General features: G+C 58.6%; 1 protein-coding gene and 1 non-coding gene across 10 annotated transcripts; both read right to left on the bottom strand.

The window, feature by feature from the left end:
* Positions 1 to 263: 263 nt before the first annotated feature.
* TRNAT-AGU lies at positions 264 to 337 on the bottom strand. The gene has a single exon. It is a non-coding gene; the product is annotated as a tRNA-Thr (tRNA).
* Positions 338 to 709: 372 nt separating this feature from the next.
* On the bottom strand, positions 710 to 15,973 carry PER1 (period circadian regulator 1). Of its 9 annotated transcripts, none has more exons than XM_025280635.3 (23): positions 15,826 to 15,973; positions 10,021 to 10,429; positions 9,809 to 9,907; positions 9,557 to 9,711; positions 9,121 to 9,242; positions 8,834 to 9,035; positions 8,631 to 8,682; positions 8,349 to 8,491; positions 7,902 to 7,980; positions 7,718 to 7,824; positions 7,414 to 7,567; positions 7,219 to 7,327; positions 6,996 to 7,127; positions 6,683 to 6,788; positions 6,425 to 6,590; positions 6,207 to 6,337; positions 5,830 to 6,009; positions 4,980 to 5,222; positions 3,493 to 4,103; positions 2,856 to 3,036; positions 2,468 to 2,657; positions 1,989 to 2,142; positions 710 to 1,580 (listed from the first exon to the last, which is right to left on the bottom strand). In XM_025280635.3, exons 2-23 carry the CDS (start codon positions 10,299 to 10,301, stop codon positions 1,311 to 1,313), a joined length of 3,867 nt encoding a protein of 1,288 aa, XP_025136420.2. In that variant the 5' UTR covers positions 10,302 to 10,429; positions 15,826 to 15,973; the 3' UTR covers positions 710 to 1,310. The 9 variants fall into 9 exon arrangements, with proteins under 9 accessions (XP_025136420.2, XP_025136421.2, XP_025136422.2 ...); XM_025280636.3 differs by having other exon boundaries at positions 15,788 to 15,884; XM_025280637.3 differs by lacking the exon at positions 15,826 to 15,973 and adding an exon at positions 15,805 to 15,821.
* Between the last annotated feature and the right edge of the window lie 1,611 nt (positions 15,974 to 17,584).

Here is a 17,584-nt window from a genome sequence, read left to right as displayed (position 1 = left end):
CCCAAATCTGAGTCAACATTCTCATATCCTTGTAGGCAGACAAAGGGAGGCCGTAACCATGGTTCATGAAAGCTGGAGTTGGCCTCCAAATTTGCACTAAAAGTGCACAGGGATGGAAACTCAAATGGCGAGGAACTGGCTAGATAAGAATAATCTTTGGTAAACTGCAGTAGAGACGGCGAGGGTGGGGGAGGGGAGAGTCGCCTTGGGAGTCTGGAAACGTGTTGCTTTCGCAGCAATAATATACTACAGTCAATTACCACAGGCACCGCTGGGATTCGAACCCAGGATCTCCTGTTTACTAGACAGGCGCTTTAACCAGCTAAGCCACGGCGCCGGCGACGGGTTATTTGCTTCTAGATATAGATCAGCTGTTCATGAGGGGGCACTAAACGAGAAATAACCGGGATAAAGGTTGCCATCAATTTCTTTCCTTTCCAAGTTCTGAGCCAGAGTGTTAACACTGCACCAGCTTCCCTTCTCCCACACCGCTTCCCAACCCGACTATGAATGACTGTGGAATTCCGTATCTTAGCCACCTAGACCTGCCTTCTCATTGGGAAAGGGTGTGGGGAGAAGAGGGATATGGGTCCTCAGGGGAGGGAATAACTCATTCTATTACGTTCCAGGAAGGGGAGGGAAAGAGCCTCCCCCCTCTCCCCCTCGGGGGTGCAACCCAACCCTCAAACTTTATTCCACAAAGACCTGGTATTTTTTTCCTTTTTGTATTAAAAATAACAGACACGATATCAAAAACACAAATGCCATCGGTAGAGGGTACAGCTGAGAACACCTGGGTCCCACCTGAGGGGCAGCACCAGGGACTCCATGGTCCACCAACCTCCCCCACCCTGGAGCAGCTAGGGGCTTGGACCGCAGGGTCCTCCTTGGGCCTCACACCCTCCTCCTGCCTTCATCTGGGGAGGAGGTGGGGGAGAGGGCTGACTCCCCCAATAAATAAATGCAGCCCCAATCCCCAGGGACAGGAACTCCGGCTCAGCTGGGACTTGGAGAGACCACTTCAGCAGCTTGTCAGCAATCTTGTCCAGGAAAAGGAACGACTCCTCACTGGGGATGTGATGGGAGGCTTCTCTGGGCTGGGCTGGGCTGAAGAATGACACCCTCTGTTCCCAAAGAGGCCAGAGGCAGCCCCTGGGTCCTGGGCTGGTGACAGGGGCCCTGCCCCCCTACAGCAGGAGAAGCCGGGGCAGTTCTCTTATTGGTTGGTCCAGCCACATCTGAGTTCTGAGAGTTGCGGCATGAGAGAAGGAAGCTTCTCATGCACACCTGGAGGTGGCCCAAAATGGAGTCTAGCTGGTGCCATTTTCTGTGGTAGGTAAGGCTGGACTGGGTGAGCTCCCACCTTGCTCCTCCTCTTCCATGGCCAGGTCCTGAGAGCTCGAGACCCTGGCCCCAGCTTGGGCCTGGGCCTCATCGCTGCCCTCACCCTCACCACCACCGCCACCACCCTCGCCTCCGCCCTCCTCCATGGGCTCCAGCCCCAGTCCATCCACTTCTGAGAAGAGAGGGTCATCAGGATGGCCAGGCTCTTGGGTGCTGCTACCGCAGTCCACACAGGCCTTGGAGGAAGGAAGGGTATGGGTGAGTCAGACAGATTCTCACTACTGACCTGCCAACCCAGCTCCCCTTGTCCCCAAGCCCCAGAGTACTTTCCAAACTGTATGCCTAGGAAATACTAATTCAAGTGGATGCACATGGGGTCAACAATATTGGAAAATGCATCGCATCCTGTCTCCGGACCCCACTGCGGGACAGCCACAATGTACATCAGTACAGGACTGGCCCAGAAAAGGTCCACAAAATTCACATGGTTTAACACTAAATAACCCAGAAGCAAGCTCAGTGGAATTAACATCCTTCAGAATTAATGATCCAAGGAACAGTGAAGGGATCAGCCCTTAGCCTCTGTCCTTTCAACTTGAGCTCAATTCCTTCTTCACCCTCCTGGCCCGGACTTCTCCTCTCACCATCACATCAAGGGCCCGAGGCAGTTGACCTTTCCGGACCCAGGAGTGCACAGCACCCAGTTCCCTCCGCTGGTCCTCCGAGAACCGAGGCTGCTGCTTCTGCATGGCCCGGAGCCGCTCCCTGTCCTGCTTCAGCACAGAGGCCATGTCCCTGCTCCAGGAAGAGGTTCAGGAAGTAGAGAATGGGAGCTGGGGCCAGGGCCCACAAGGAGGCTGGCACTTTTCTTCTATTGCAGCTCCCCACTAGGTGCCTCATGCTTCTCCCCAGAAACGTGTTCTGAGAGTTCAGGCCTTCCCAAGGCCAAGAAAGCTGCTCTCAGCCTGACTATTGCTGGGGCTCCAAGGGGCAGGAGACAGAACAGGAATGCCCCAGGGCAGAGCCAGGCCCAGAAAGAAAAATCCAAGTTAGCTAGGGAGTGAGGGGGGCAGCCTCCCCACTCCTCTGAAAGGGAGGCAAGGAGTGCTCCCAGAGTCCTCACCTGGAGGGCACCTGGTAAGTCATCATGACACGCTGGTCAGCATTGGCCATGAGCAGCCAGATGGGATCCTGGAGCACATACTTAATGACCTGGTCCGCAGGCTCAGCCTTGGCCTGGGCAGCCCCAGCCTCAGCCTCTGAAGAATCGATGCTGCCAAAGTACTTGCTCGTGTGGCTGCTCTGACTGCTGCCTGTAGAGTGAGAGGCAGGCAGCCAAAAGTCAGGCCAGCGGGTGCTCCACCAGGCCTCACTCAAGGTTGCAGGTCCAGCCCACTGGCCTTAGAAAGCAGGGCATGGACCCAAGCCACTCAGCCAAGGTGCAGCCTGGCTTCCCAACTCCCCAGACACTGACCTACCCTGGAAAGTATCTGGGGGGGGCGGGCACTCACGCGTGATGCTGGCGGAAGTGCTGCCCCCTTCATGGGAGCCTGAACCAGAGCCCAAGCCGGAGCCCAAGGAGCCTGAGGCAGCAGAGCCCGTGCCTGATCGTGAGTCCTCTTGTAGCAGCAACTCCAGCAGGTCACTGGAGCCCGAGAGAGCATCCTGGTTGGAGGACTCAGTTACCTCCGCCTGGGGGAGGGGAGGCGAGGGGGACAGGGAGGGATTAAGGAATCAACACCTAGGCTTCCCTTCTACTGCTGCCACTGGATGGGGGCACACCCAGCCCAAGTGGTCTCTTCCCACTCCACGACAATGGGCTCAGGCTGAGTGAGAGGAGAACTGGCGAAGAGGAGGGACGTGACGCTGGACCCCTTCCAAGTGGCAGACGCACTCTCAGAAGTTTATGGGGATGTCCTCGCCACCTGTCAGACAGACAGGACTGTCCCCACATCACAGATGAGGCAGCTGATTTCTGCCTTGTTCAGAAACTCAGCTGGGGTCTCCCACCCCATGACCCCATCCTCTGGGGACAACCAGGAGGGCAGGAAGAAGCGTGAGAGGGGAGGACCAGGTGGTGGGGTGGGGGAGAGAGCCATGGGGGGGCCTTAAGAGGATGGGGGCGGGGGGAACCGGGTCAGAGCTCACCAGTCTGGCCTCTGGTTCTGCCATCTCCTCGCTGGGAGGGGGGTGCCCAGCACTGCTCCCAGAGCCCCCTGCCGCTGCACCCCCCTCACCGCGAGGGGCCTCCTCAAGCTGCAGCAGGTTTAGCTGGAGTGGGGAGCTGCATCTTGAGTTGAAGAGCGGAGAGTCGGGGCGGTGGGGAGGGCTGGGGGGCAGCGAGGGCAGGGACGGAGACGGGGAGCGGGAGGCAGGGGTAGGAGGCCCCTCGGCAGGCATCTGGGGTGCCCCGTAGGGGTAGGTGGATGGGGTAGGGAACAGATAGTTAGGGAGCACCAAGGCCACCATGGGGGTCACCAGGGGGGCAGGGAAAGCTGCAGGAGGCACAGATGTGGGAGCAGGAGGGAGAGGCTGAGGGCCACCTCTCGGGGGGAACACGGGGAGAGGGTATGGCTGAACCACAGCTGGGAAGGGAGGAGTGGCTGGTGGCGGGGGCCAGGGGGCAGAGGGTGGCACAGGCGAGGGCTGGGAGACGTAGCCGGGGGCTTCAGCCCGAGCTGTCTGGTGGTGACGTGAGCGCTTGGCTTTGGATCGGCAGTGGTGGCGGCGGCCGGGGATGGCAAGGCTGTGGTGGCAGCCTGAAGGGAGAAACGAGGGTTAGCAAGGCCCTCAGCCTGGGGGTTAGGCCCCTGCAGCCCCCACTGCCCTGCCACTCTGACCAGGGAGAGGGTAGGTAAAGGATCTCTGGCTCCCTGGCCCACACATAACAGAGGGGACCCGGGGAGGCGGGGAGCCTTCAGGGAAGAATCACAGCGACAGGGGAGGATTTATGGACAAAGGAGCCAGGGAAAGGAGAGGTTACATGAAGGGTTGTGCTGGGGGTGAGCAGAAGACAGGCATGCTGGCAGAGAGGAGGCGGCAGGGTAGGCCCATGCATGAGTGAGCAGGTGGCTCTGACCCCTCTGCCAAACTCCAGCAGGCACTGCCAGCCTGGGTGATCCTCCTGCCAGTCGGGCCGTGCTCTGCCTAGCTCACAACGGAGCAAAGAGGTGGGCAGGAAAGCCCAGTCCTGAATCCTACGTCTGCCTTCAGGGAGCCTCCAGCAGGCACCTGGAGGGCAGCCAGCTGCCCCGAAGCGCTGATCCTCTGCCCCCTGAAGTTGCCCCAGTCCTCCTAGCCAGTCTACATAGACCTCCCAATCAGCAAACAACAGAGTCCTGAGTGGGCACACTTCCTGCCCCTACACTGGGCCTGGAGCGGCTTACCTGAAGCAGAGCGCCTCGGCCTGCCTCTGAGTACAGCTCCCCAGGCTGCCCTTCTTGGGCAGCAGCCCAGACCCCTGCCCTGGTGGGGAGGGGCTGGCGAGGGGCCTGTCCCTGGGCAGGGCCCTGGTGGTGGAGGCGGCAACAGCCTGGGTCCCTGGAGCAGAAGCCTCTCCCTCAAGAACTCCCTCCCCTGACATTCTGGTCCTCGACCGGGCCACGGGCAGGCTCAGGGGCATCCCAGGTGGCTACCTCGCTCGCCAGGGGCCGATGGGGCTGTGGAGGAGCTGTCCAGTCCATGCAGCCTGCTGAAGTCACGGAAGCGGCTGAGGAAGGCCTGCTCCTCCTTCTGTGTGTGCAGGGACAGCACAGCCTTGGTCAGGCCCACTGGGCGGTAGGCATCTGGGGCTGGGTCAGGGGCTACTGTAGGACTGGGGGCTGGGCTGGGAGCTGGACCGGGAGGCAGGCTGGGCAGGTCCTCCATCATGATGATGTCTGAGGATGAGATGAGGGAACGGTCAGGAGCACCTCACAATTAGCACACCTGCACCAACCCCTCCACGTCCAACAGCTTAGCCAAACCCCCAGCCTCTACCCTGTGGCCAAGCCTAGGCCTCCCCTGAAAATCCTGGCCACCTCCCCCAAAGGACCGGTTCTGGGCAGCTCCATGCAAAGGTGTCTCAGGGTAATAAAAAAGAACACTCGGTCCCCTCCAGGGGCCTTACCCAAGGATGACACCCCCATGACCCTCCTCGGAGGGGAAGCCCACCCTGACTCTTTCCTCACACATTTTCCAGGTCAATGCCCAAAGACCCTTCAAGGGTTTTACAACAGTGTTGCCTTCAGCCCCTCTGTGGGGAGCACCTTAGGTTGAACCCTGCACCCCAAATTTTGTGTGTGAATTGACAGTAAGAACACAGGAAGCAAGGTGGGGGACAGACAAGGTGGCGAAGGCTGGCGGGTGAACAGAGTGAGAAACGCTAAGACGGAGGCTCCTTCTCTCCATTTGGGGCCAGAGGGCAGGAAAAGGCAAGGAAGGAGGGAGCTCTGGCTGAGGGACCAGATGGAGCCCTGGTTCTGCGTCTCCCAGCCACACCCATACCCGACTCCGGGGGCTTCTTGTCTCCCACATGGACGATGGTGGAGCTGAAGCTACACTGACTGGTGATGGACACCACGCTCTCCGCCTTATTGGCCAGGGCGAGCGGGCTCAGGGCTCCTCCTCCCACCACCGGCTCCTTCAGAGGGGTGGCCCCCTCCCCAGGCAGCACTGCTGATGGATCTGTGCAGAGAGATGGTGCCAGTTACTACCCCGCCCCCCGGGTGGCTGGGAAAGGAAAGCCCAGTGCAGAGGAGATGGATGGCACAGGGGAGGCTGGCAGGGGGACAGGACAGAGTTGAGGTGGGGGCCCCAAAGACATGTAGAGGCACAGGGCCAGAGGACAGGGCCGCGGGAGCAGGGCAGGCCCGAGTCTTCACCTTTCTTGGTGCCCACAGAGACTGGGCCTGCCCGCTGCTTGTCGTCGTCGGAGGCTGAAGAGGCAGTGCAGGAAGAGGAGGAGGCACATTTGCGCTTTGCCGTGCCGGGGAGGTTACAGCTCTCCAGGTACCTGAGGAGGCACCAGAGGACATGAGGGCAGGTCTGGGTGGGGCGGGGCTGCGGCCCAAGGCCTTCAAAGGTGCCCGGATGGCCTGACCTGAGGATGCTGTCCAGGCAGTTGATCTGCTGGTAGGAGCAACTGGAGGCTTCTTTCCGCTCAGCCTCCTCAGCGGCCAAGGCCACTGGGGCCTGGATTGGAGCCGGGGACGCCTCCAGGTCTGGGGATGGGCAGGGAAGGGTCTTGGCCTTGAATGTGCCAGTAGCTGAACCAAGAAGAGAGAAACTCCTCTGGGTTGGGCTGAAGGTCCAGGGACCCCCCAGGCCTCGCTCCCCACCCACACCCTCGCCAACTCACCAGGGACACGGGGCCGGGGCAGAGGCCGGGCCCGGGACTCAATAAAAAGCTGCTGCCCCTGATGCTTCACCAGGTGCACATCCTTACAGATCTGCTGGAAGGTCACCTGTGGGACAGGGCGGGGAGTGGGCAGCACTGGGGGGCCTGGCCAGCCTCGGGAGCCCAGAGCGTAGTACAAGAGAAAGGCCCCAGTGGGAAGATTATGACGCGAGCAGAACAAGAAAGGAAAGGAGGTGGACGACGCTCCCCTGGGCTTGGCAGTGCTGACTCTTGAGGACAAGGGGACAGGACAGGGGACTCAAGGGCCACTCACCGGGGCAGGAGGCCCAGGTCCCTCGGCATCACCCCCATTGCTGTCACTGGAGGAGCCAGGGCTGAGGAGAGGGCCAGAGGAAGGCACGGGGCCTACTCCACAGAGGCCCGTGGGGCTGGGGCTGTGCACAGGCTGAGGCAGGGAGAGAGACTATGGGTTACATGGTCTGAGGCCCGCTCTGCCCCCTTCCTTGTCTCCCAAGCCCCCTCCCATCAACCCTTACCTGTAACAGCAGCCGGTGGATCTGCTCCGAGAGCTCTTGGATGTCAGAGTCCAGGGACAGAGCGGGGCTGGGGACCGGGGGAGTGAATACATCTTCATTTAGGGGCGCCCTGTGGGGTGTGGGAAGGGAGTTGAGCCCTGGCCCCTCCACGCTGGCCTGCCCTCCAGGGCATGATCCACTTACATGCCCACTTACGTGCGTACTTTGTGGCGGCCCAACACAAAGGCCACCTTGCGGCTCCAGGGGTGCACGAAACCAGCCCAGCTGGTGTCCATGGTGACGTACTCCCCGTTACGGGCACAGAAGCGAATAGGGGAGTGGTCAAAGGGCTGGCCGGCCAGCTGCAGGACTGAAGGCCATGGGAAACAAGGTGCAGGTCAGTGGGAGGGAGGGCTGAGTGAGGTGGAATCCCCCCAACCCCGAGAGACACAACCACAGGAGCAGCCCCAAGGAAGCCCTGGAGACAGCTGGAAGCGCGATCAGGAAGAGAGAAACTCACTCTTCTTGTGAATGGCCAGCATGAGGGGTCGGTCCTCCGGATGCAGGAAGAGGAGCACTGGGGCCCCCAGGAGGTCCTGGGGGAGGTAGCCCAGCAGCGGGGCGGCCCTAAGAGGAGAAGGGGTGTCAGAGGGGCCAGAGCCTCGGCCCTGGCCACCTCCTTTTCCCCCAGATCCTGACCTCACCTCTCATCCACGTCCTGGAAGAGGCAGCTGGGAGTGTGCCGTGTGGTGAAGATCCTCTTGTCCGGGGGGATCCGGGGAGCTGAGGCACAGGGGGCGAGGCCATTGGATCTCAGGCAGAATTCTCCCGCTCCCGGGCCCTCCATGTGCTGCGTCAGGCCTAGGCTGGCTGGCAGATGGTTCCCTCCACAGCTCTCCCCCAAGCCCCCTGGCCTCCAGAAATGGTCTGGACTATCTCTGTGCCCCATGCCAATAACAAAACTGAAAACCAAGGCACTTTTCTTTGCCTTCTCCTAGCTTGGAGCTCTTACCCAGCTCGACCTCTAAAGGGGTGTTCAAACCCTCATCCTGTTTCAAAGTTGTCTCCCAGACTCCTGTTCTGCCTCACCCCCAGCCTAGAGGAGGCACCCTTCCTCCTACCCCAACCAGGTCAGGCCTGGGGCTGCCCACCTTCATAACCAGAGTGAATGCGCTCTGCAATGAGCAGGCAGCATGGCTGGGCAGGGGCCCCGTCAGAGACCCGGATCTTGGTCACATATGGGGTTAGGCGGAATGGCTGGTACCGAGGCCCTGGATCCCGGTCAGGACCCCCTCTAGCAAGGAAGAGAAAGGGGCATTAGAGATGATCAGTGAAGAGCCACCCACCCTCCAGCTCAAGGTCATAGCTGACCTAGCAAAGAAGGGTGGGGGAATGGGAGGTGGAAGGGGTCTGCTCCCACGTCCCCCACCGACCTGATACGACAGAAGACAGACTTCTCCTGGGTGAAGTCCTTGAGGCCTGAACCTGAGACAGACCAGGAGGGCAGTGAGTACGGCTCCACATCCCCTCCCTGGGCTGAGAAAATCCCAGCGAGGAAAAGCCTGGGTCCCCTGGCCCCTCACAGCAGTTGCTTCCGGGGACTGCTCATCTTCCCCCGAGCACTTAGGGACCTCACCTGTGGAGGTCCCTGGGCCCCAGGTGGGCAGGCGGGATGGGGTGGTGGAACCGTAGAAGACGCCCACGTCCTGGGGTGCCAAAAGCTCTGAGAAGCGGGTGCCCCGGAACACATCCCGCTTGCAGCGCAGCAGGACACCCGCCTGCTCGGAAATGTAGACGATGCGGCCTGTCAGGAAGGAGACAGCCACGGAGAAGGTGTCCTAGGCGAGAGAGTAAGGATGAGCACAGGTTCAAGAGCTGTGGGAGCGGGGCTGAGGGCATGTCGGGGGCGGGGGGCGCACTGACCTGGTTGCGGAGTGTGTACTCAGACGTGACGTGCTCCAGCTCCTCCAGAGTATAGGTGGACATGTCCATGGCACACGGTTCGCCCTCCTCCAGGCTCCATTGCTGGTAGAACTCCTGGTTGGCTGCAGGGGTGGGTAGTGGTTTAGTCCCTCAGTCATGTCCGACTCTTTGCAACCCCATGGACTGCAGCCCACCAGGATCCTCTGTCCATGGGACTTCCCAGGCAAGAATACTGGAGTGGGTTGCCATTCCCTGCTCCAGGGGATCTTCCCAACCCAGGGATGGAACCCAGGTCTCCTGCATTGCAAGCAGATACTTTAACGATTAAGCTAGAAGGGAATCCCTATGGGGTGTGGGCAGCAGTGCATTTACCGAGGAGACAGCTCCCCACGGTCACCCAGAACCTGACCATTATCCTCCCAGGAGCACCACTCACCTTGCACCTGCTTGACACAGGCCAGCGCGTACTGCAGTGTGGCCAGAGTCCCGGAGCGGCCCTTGCCCCTGCGCTCCGGGGGCAGCCGAAGCTTGAGCTCTCGCAGTGCCGTCATGAGTTCTTTCTGAGTCCTTGCCCGAGCTGACTGTTCACTGCTGCAGGGCCCACAAGGAGGGAGGGGGTACAGGCATTAGCCCCAGAGCCTGGCCTTCAGTCCCCTTGCCCCCGTCCTCCCTGCCTCCCCCCACAAACCTGCAGCCACTGGTAGAAGGGTTGTCTGGCTCAGAGCTGGCACTCAGGAGGCTGTAGGCAATGGAACTGCTGGGTGGGGATGGGCTCTGAGAATTCGTGCTACAGGAGAAGCAACAGGCACACGATGAGCAGGCCAGCAGCTGGGGCCTGTCTCCCTGCTCAGACGGCTCCAGAGACCACCCCCAGAACCTGCAACACCCATCCAGACACACCTCTTGCTGCTCTCAGTGGTCTCCAGCAGGGCTGAGTCCTTGCCATTGCCGGAGGAGGAGCTGTGCGAACTCCGCTGAGATGCACCCCTGGACTCGGGTCCATTGGACTCATTGCCGCTAGAGCCATTGCTGTTGGCATCCGTGTCATCAGCCAAGCTGGGGCCAGGACAAGGTCGGTGCTCTGGAGGCCCAGGGGATGGACCCCCTCCAGGACAAAAGGGTTCCCCTGGCCTGGGGTCCCCTCCCCCTTCAGCCCCTTCTAGGGGGCCGCTCCTGCTCATGTCTGGGCCATGGGGAGGGCAGGAGAACGGGGAAGGTGGAGAGGCCACCACAGACGCTCAAGGGGCTAGAGGAGGGAGATGGGAGACCCAAGCCTCAGAGGGCTCAAAAGTTTGACCACAGTCAGCACCTGAAGAGACCAAGGAGAAAAACCTGGGTTGTAACTTCACAACACCTGTCGGCTTCACTCGGACCCTCCCTTGCAGGCTCCCATACTCCTGGGACCCAGGCTTCCAATAGGCAGCCTGGGCAAGTTCTGTTCCTGTCCCCTTAGCCGGGGCTGCAGGTGGGTTTCCCCCCAACATCCCCTGTCAGTGTGGCCTGGGTTAGATAGAACCTGAGCGGTCGACTAGGACTACAGCTGTGAGCCACAGCCTGGATACCTCCCATCCCCAAATTCCCATCAGTGCCCCCCCACCCCGGCCTGGGACATCAAGGCCTCAGAGCAGGGGTTGAGCCTGCCGCCTCCTATATTTAGGCCTCCGGGCTAATTTTACCCGGGGGCGGCGCCACCTCCGCCGCACATGCGCGCGGACGTGCGCGGCCCCACCACGCGCTTCCGCCGCCGTCGCGGTCGCCAGGGAAACCGACGTCAGCGGCTGAGCTCAGCGGTTGCTGGAGGGCCCACAAGAGGGCGGCAGGGGCGACCCCTCCCCCCTTTCTCGGCGGAAGCAGGGGGAACGCCACCCTCCCATACTGGCAGACGCAACCAGGGGTCGCCCACCTCTAATACATCTCAGGTTCCCGGAGGCCTTGGTGGCTACAGGAAGAGGGGCGGCCATCGGAGTTTCAGAGGCTGGCCTTGCTCCCCAGGGCAAAATATAATCACCGCCGCCCTCGGCGCAAAAGCCTCGGCCGGGCATTCGCCAGGATCCCAGTTATGCTGGTCGAGATAACACAGCCTTCCCTACTCCGGCCCCTGCACCCTCTCCCGACCCACAGGACCGAAGCCGGCACCTGCCATTGTTAGGAACCCAAGAATCCTCTCTCCTCACTCCCCTACTTTTCTGTACACTCACCACCCCACCCCCCTCAACATACACACCCATCCGAGGCAGACATACTCAGCTCTGACCAAGGGACACACAATAGCTAGCAGGTAGGTAGTTCTTCCCTTCTCCAACCACACCCCCAACCCCAGAGCATTTTCTGAGCTTCAGGAGAAAAGGGAAGGCTGTGGCCAACAGCAGGAACTAGCACCGGGAACGGGATGTTCCAGCTTGAACCGGGCTGACATCACGGCCGGCGCGAGGCCAGGGATTGGAGGAGGGAGCGCAGGGAGAGCGTAAAGCCCGAAGAGGTCCCGGTGCTGGGGCAAAACCGGGGACCCCCGAGTGACAAAGGCAGTAGGGGAATGCCTGGGGAGGGAAGGGTGTGAGGCCGGGATGACTGGGAGCCGGGAGAAAGCTTGAAGTAAGGTAGGCAAGCAGGAGTGCGGACGCTCAGTACACGGTTCGAGGAATACCTACGTCCCCGGGGACAGAGAGGGGGTGGACAACCGCAAGCAAGGCGGATTACTGGTGTGCCGTCTAAGCGCCCGGGCCAAATGCGGCCCATCAGGCTGCAAGTGGCGGCAATCCGGTTGGAGGCCGAAGACTGGCCACTGTTGTGGCCGCGGAGATGCTTACCTGGCCGCGCGAGCGCCCTCCGGCCGCCTGCCTGCCGCCGTTGCAACCCGCAGCGGAGTGGAAGCTCAGCGGGGCCAGGAGGCGGGTTGCATAACGCCAGGCACTGCCCCTCATTGGCCTCCTGCCGGTGGAGCCGCAGGCCCCACCCCCAATTGGCTGGGGATCTCTTCCCGGCGCCTGATTGGCTACTGGCCCCCACTGAGGTCAGGGCTGTGTCACACACACGGGCGCACGTGGATCTGGGTGCTGGCACTGGACTGAAGGGCCCCAGACACCACAACCCAGCCAATGGGCGCAGGACGCCTTGCACAGTAAATAATGGAAGGGAGGGGAGGGGAGGTAAGCTGCCCCTATTCGGGGAAAATACCTGGGCCACAGTAGGTATTTAAGAGGGGTCTACTCCCTGAACCGACCTGCCCTGCACAACAGGACACCCTGGCCTCGCCAGAGCGTGGGCAGAAAGAATGCAGACCTTAGGAGGTGGGCCAAGCTGGATGAGATGACTGGTCCTTGGGAGGAGAGGGACAGACAGAAACCCAGCTTGGCCTTTCCTAGGTTCTCCTCCCCAGCCTTGTCGTCATCATAAAGCCATATCCAATCCCTTCCTCTGACACTTCAAATCCTGTGGACAGCTAGGAGGAGGGCAATTTGAGGAGGGAGTGGAGTGGGATGATGGATGCCAAACAATGGAAGCGTCAGATAGAACCCAACAGAGGCTGTGAAGGGAAACAATGGCAGGTGCTTCCATGCCACTCTGAGCAACCTACGTGGTGACTAGTGCTTTTCTCCTGAGGATGCAGCCACCCACAGTTAGGGCTGGCCCCTAAGTGAGGGCCAGGAAGCCAGGGCTACAGGGCAACAAAGGGAGTGGCTGAGAGAAGAGACCTTATACACAGAAAATGTGGGGTAGTAAGACCTTCAAGTCCCCACCACTAGGAGAAGACAAAGCCAAGCACCTCATCATCTATCTCCTTAACTGTATTTCCCAGCCCCTAGAAGAGAGCCTAATACACAGTAGGGTGATAATAAACATGGTGACTTTGTTGTAAATATAGCTAGGGGAGGAGGAGGGACATCAGCAATAGAGAAGGGGCTGGAAATTATGATTTATTTTTAAGAGGCAAGGAGCAGAACCCTGAATCCTAATTTGGGGGAATAAAGTGCCAATTTGAGCCGCAAAGAGCTGCAGTTACACAGACGCCCTCCAATCAAGACTGAGCTGTAGTTCCTGTAGGGCTCCCTGGAAACGTGGGTGGCAAGTGAAGAGGTTGATGCTGACGTAATCAGCTGTGGGTGCACACCCCTCATTGTCACGTGGCCTAAGCTGTCCTTAACAGTGGTGTTCCCCATGGGGGGGGGGGGGGCGGTGGCAGAGCAAGGGTCTGTGGAAAAGCTAGACGCAGGAAGGTTACAGAATAACCCAGAAAAAAAACAAAGCAAGAAGTCACAGGAAATAGAGAATTCCGGAAGCTGAATTCTCAGTATTCTCTCTGAAAATGGCCCCCCAACTCATATACTGTGGTCCAGTCCCTTGTCTCCTTTTCAGACACCTCCTCTCTGGAAACCGCTTTTCCTCTTCTCCGGCACTCCTCAGGGCTCTAGAGTGATCTGCCCCAACACAGGCGGTCCTTGCTGTCCACCTCCACCTCCATATTTTTCTTTTTCGTAGACAAAAAGGTCGCGCTCCAGCAGCCCCCACCTGCTCTCAAGGCCCTAACCAGAATCCTGCCTCACAGTCCCCACAGTAACCAGGCCCTGCTGCCGTCAATGGAGGAGAGGGGGCGGGAGGCGGCGGTGACGTCAAGGCGGAGGAAGGGGGCGGGGCGAGGCAGCCGGGGAATGTGGGGCAGGGAGGCTGGAGAGGCAGTGGTTTGGGAGACGGCCAGCCCGAGAGGGCGGCGGCCAGTGCACTTGGGAACATCGTGTACTTTTGGCAAGTATCCCAGGACATGCACCCGCCTGGGCGCCTCCCCCAGCCCCACGACAGCCGTCCTGTCCCCAAGCCAGGGATTCCTGGAGAGAGGATTAGGAGGAAGGGTTCCCCCCTCCCTCGCCCCCAAGCTTGGCTCTCCGCTCGAGGCTCGCATCCGCCCTCCCCCTGGCTTGCTCCTACAGCTCCTGGCATTGGCTTTCCCCCTCTCCCAGACTGTACACATCTGCTGGCCCAGTCCCAAAGCCAGGGCGGGGAAGTTGGAGGCCCAGGTTCTGCAAGAGAACTTTGCTCTTCCCTGAGGCCCCCTTCAGAGCCTGAATCTCTTGTTACTATGGCAGCAGAAAGAGGGAGGAGGGATAGGGAGAAGAATGGGTCTAGGATGAGGAAATCGAACGGGAAAAGAGCAAGTAGCCCAGGCTGGAGCCTGGATCTTGGGAGAGGAATAAAAGGGAGGAATAAGCAAGCCTGGCACCTCAAGACCAGAAGAACCAGGAAGAGGGAAATGGGGAGGACGTCACCACAACTTGAAAAAAAAAAAAAAAAAAAAAAAACCTTAAGAATGTGAGAATAGTTCCCAACCACAGCATTCACATAAATCTTACACTCTGTCACTGTTATTTTGTCACTCCATAGCCATTTTTTTAACCTAAAAAAAAAAAAAAATTAAGACACGACCCAGGCATTGCACTGAGCACTTTCCATACGTTATCTTCTTTAATCTTCAGAACAATCCTGTGAGATGGGCATCACTATCCCCATTCCACAAGGACCAGCTAAGCCTCAGAAATTACTAAACTTGCCTAAATTGCTTCATAATATGTTCTCAGGCTCTTAATAAATGGATTTAAATCTGAGCTGTCATAATGGTTCGTAATTCTGGCCTCTTACCCTTCAGGAACCTGTTGAGGTGTTACCAACTCTGGGAACCTGGGCCTCTCAAATACCCAGCCAATTCTAAGTTTGGTGCCTGAAACACAGACTCCATCCACTCTCTCTTCTCCCTTAGGACATTCAGTTGGCACTCTCCACACACTTCAAATCATCACAGTCCCAGTTTTCACATGCTCACAAAGTCCTTGAAAACACCCTAGCAGCCACCGGCCCCCCATGATTTCGTAGGAACCCCACTTCCTCAGTCTTCCACCTTACAACAGGTCACTTAACCACAGGCCTGGCTGCTTGTACAGACAGATACACCCTGCAGGTGCCTCCTCACTCCAAGAACTCAGGAAGACATTATGTACAGCCAATCTGCACAAGCCCATTCTCCCTCTCAGGATCTGACAGTTGCTACCTCACGTTTACTCCCAAGAATGGCTCTGAAGCCCAACCCCTCCCTTTTACACATAAGAAAGACACCTAGAGTCGAGATTTGATTAGCTCAGGGTCACACACATCACCCCACCTGCAGCAACCGTTTGGTACCCTCCCACCTGCCCTACCAGGGCCTCTCTCCAGCCTCAGAACCCCTGCCTATTTCAAGTGCTTAAGGTGCCTACTCAAACAGCAGTCACGCCCTGGAACGCCCCCCACCCCCCCGGCCCCGGCTCTCAGGGGTCCTGTACCATAACTCCCTGGGAGCAGGGTTCTCAGCTCCCCCAGTTCGCTAACTTCCAAGACCCTCCCCGGGGCAATCAGGGGTCCAGGGTCCTTAGGGCATTGAGGGATCTGATGTAAGGGACTCCCGCTCCCACCTCTCTAGAGTTGAGTTCGCAGTCCCTATTCCCCCACAACCATCAGAGCTCACACCGCGGTGATCACGCCATTTGGAAGATCCCCGGAGAATCTCACGGACAGAGGAGCCTGGTGGGCTGCAGTCCAGTGGGTCGCAGAGTCGGACCCTACTGAAGTTACTTAGCACGCACGTTTCACTACACTGCACTAACACCCCTCCTTACAGAACACATCACCGTGGAAAAATCCATACCGACGGCCGCTCCTCACCCGCCACGCCGGAGCACTCACCGCTCGGCGTGCACGCCATCCAATTTCTTCCCAACTAGGATCAAGGGTTTTTCGCTTCTCCAGGCCCGCCCGCCGACCGGGACGCCACGCCCCTGGAGCTTATTGGCCTAAGAGCGCCGACCCATGCCCCGCGCCGCGTGCGGCCACCCAGGCTCCGCACTGCCACCATTGGTGCCGCCCGCCTCCATCATCTTCTCATTGGTCAGTTCGCCAACCAGCAGTGACAGATCCACGTGCTGGAGGGGCCTCCCTAGCACGTTAATTGGAAGTCTGATCGAAAGCCACGCCTCCACCCACCTCCGAAGTCCTTATTGGCTGTGGCAGCATTGCCTACCCCCACCCCCCCGACCTGCCTAGGATCGGTGACGCAAACGCCAGTCCAGCCCTTAAAATTTTCTCATAGGCTGAGGTGTCTCGGAGCTGTAGAGGACACGTGCGGGCGATCTCACGCGGCAACTTGTTTACCTAAAAGGTGGGGATTTTCCTTGACGAGTCTTCCTAAAGACTGTCGAGTCTGCGCCTGCGCAGATGTGACCGGTCGTGGCTTTGGTAGGGGCACTTTGTGAGCCGTCAGGTGCATGACAAGAGCGCCCCCGCGCTGGGACTTCGGACCTGGATTTCTGAAGTTCCTTGAAGCTGAAAGGTGGGAGCGTTAGGGTGAAGCCGTCTTCAGGTCTCAGTACCCTGTCATAATGATGACAACGATAGCCACCTTCCAGGTTATTTTTTGTAGGCCAGGAGGTGCACTGCTTACAAACTCGGGAGAAGGTAGCTGACTTAACTTCCTGCTGCCTCATAAATGAGACAGAGAGGTTACATAATCGGTCCGGATTAACACACTAGTTTCTAATGGGGTCAAGATTTGGTACCCTCGTATCAGGTCCCTGATAAAGTGGGTCCTAAGGCCTGCAGTAATCCTACACCTGTAAATTACTCAGTAGATGAAGCGCGAATAGGCCCTGAGCACTGTCTCAAAAATAGTAAGCCCTCGACAAGTGAACATTATGACTGTATACCTAATTGTAAGAATTATCTGGCTCCTTTACAACTGCTGAATCGATCTCTGGGGAAGGAGCTTGAAAATCTATTTTAAAAAAGCGTTCCTGGTAGTTCTTAGGAGCCCAGAAGTCTGGGAAACACTAAGTTTCCTGTGCTGTTGAATCCTCATGCTGCAGCCCAGAAAAGTGGGCCCTCCAGAACTTACCCAGCACTCTCCACGTACTATTAAAGTGCCTGTGGGCAGGGATGCTAGGGTGCCACATCATGTGTTATGGAGCTGGAAGTTAAGGAGTTCAGTATAGTGTCCAGGGTCACCAGTCCCACAACAGAGCACAGGAGTAGCAGGCCATCTAGCCCCAAGAGTGCAGGGATGGCAGGCCATCTAGTCAGCTCCACACCACACTTGGCTGGGTCGCCCTGAGAGGTTTTGTTCAGTAAGTATTTATGAACTCCTTCTGGATGCTGGCACTGTGCTAGTCAGAATGAGGGAGAGAAATTTCATGGCTGCCCATCTACTTCAGGCCTAGGAATAAATGACCACAGGAGAGAATGAAACCATCCGAGAGTTAATCAAGGAGTAGAAAGGGATCCAGTAAACAGTGGAGTATGCCCTCAGGGAAGGGAAAGCAGGGAAAGCTGGGGAGCCATGCTTCCAGGTTTCCAGTGTCAGGGTTCACCATGCTGACACTGGGATCATGAACATTTTCTATTACCAACTCCTTGTGCCCCCTCGTGGCCACTTTGAGGATCATACTTTGCC

The sequence above is a fragment of the Bubalus bubalis genome, chromosome 3, assembly GCF_019923935.1.
Source record: "Bubalus bubalis isolate 160015118507 breed Murrah chromosome 3, NDDB_SH_1, whole genome shotgun sequence".
Lineage (NCBI taxonomy): Eukaryota > Metazoa > Chordata > Mammalia > Artiodactyla > Bovidae > Bubalus > Bubalus bubalis.
The sequence above is the reverse complement of the archived record's forward strand: the minus strand, read 5'-3'. Positions and strand labels throughout refer to the sequence as shown.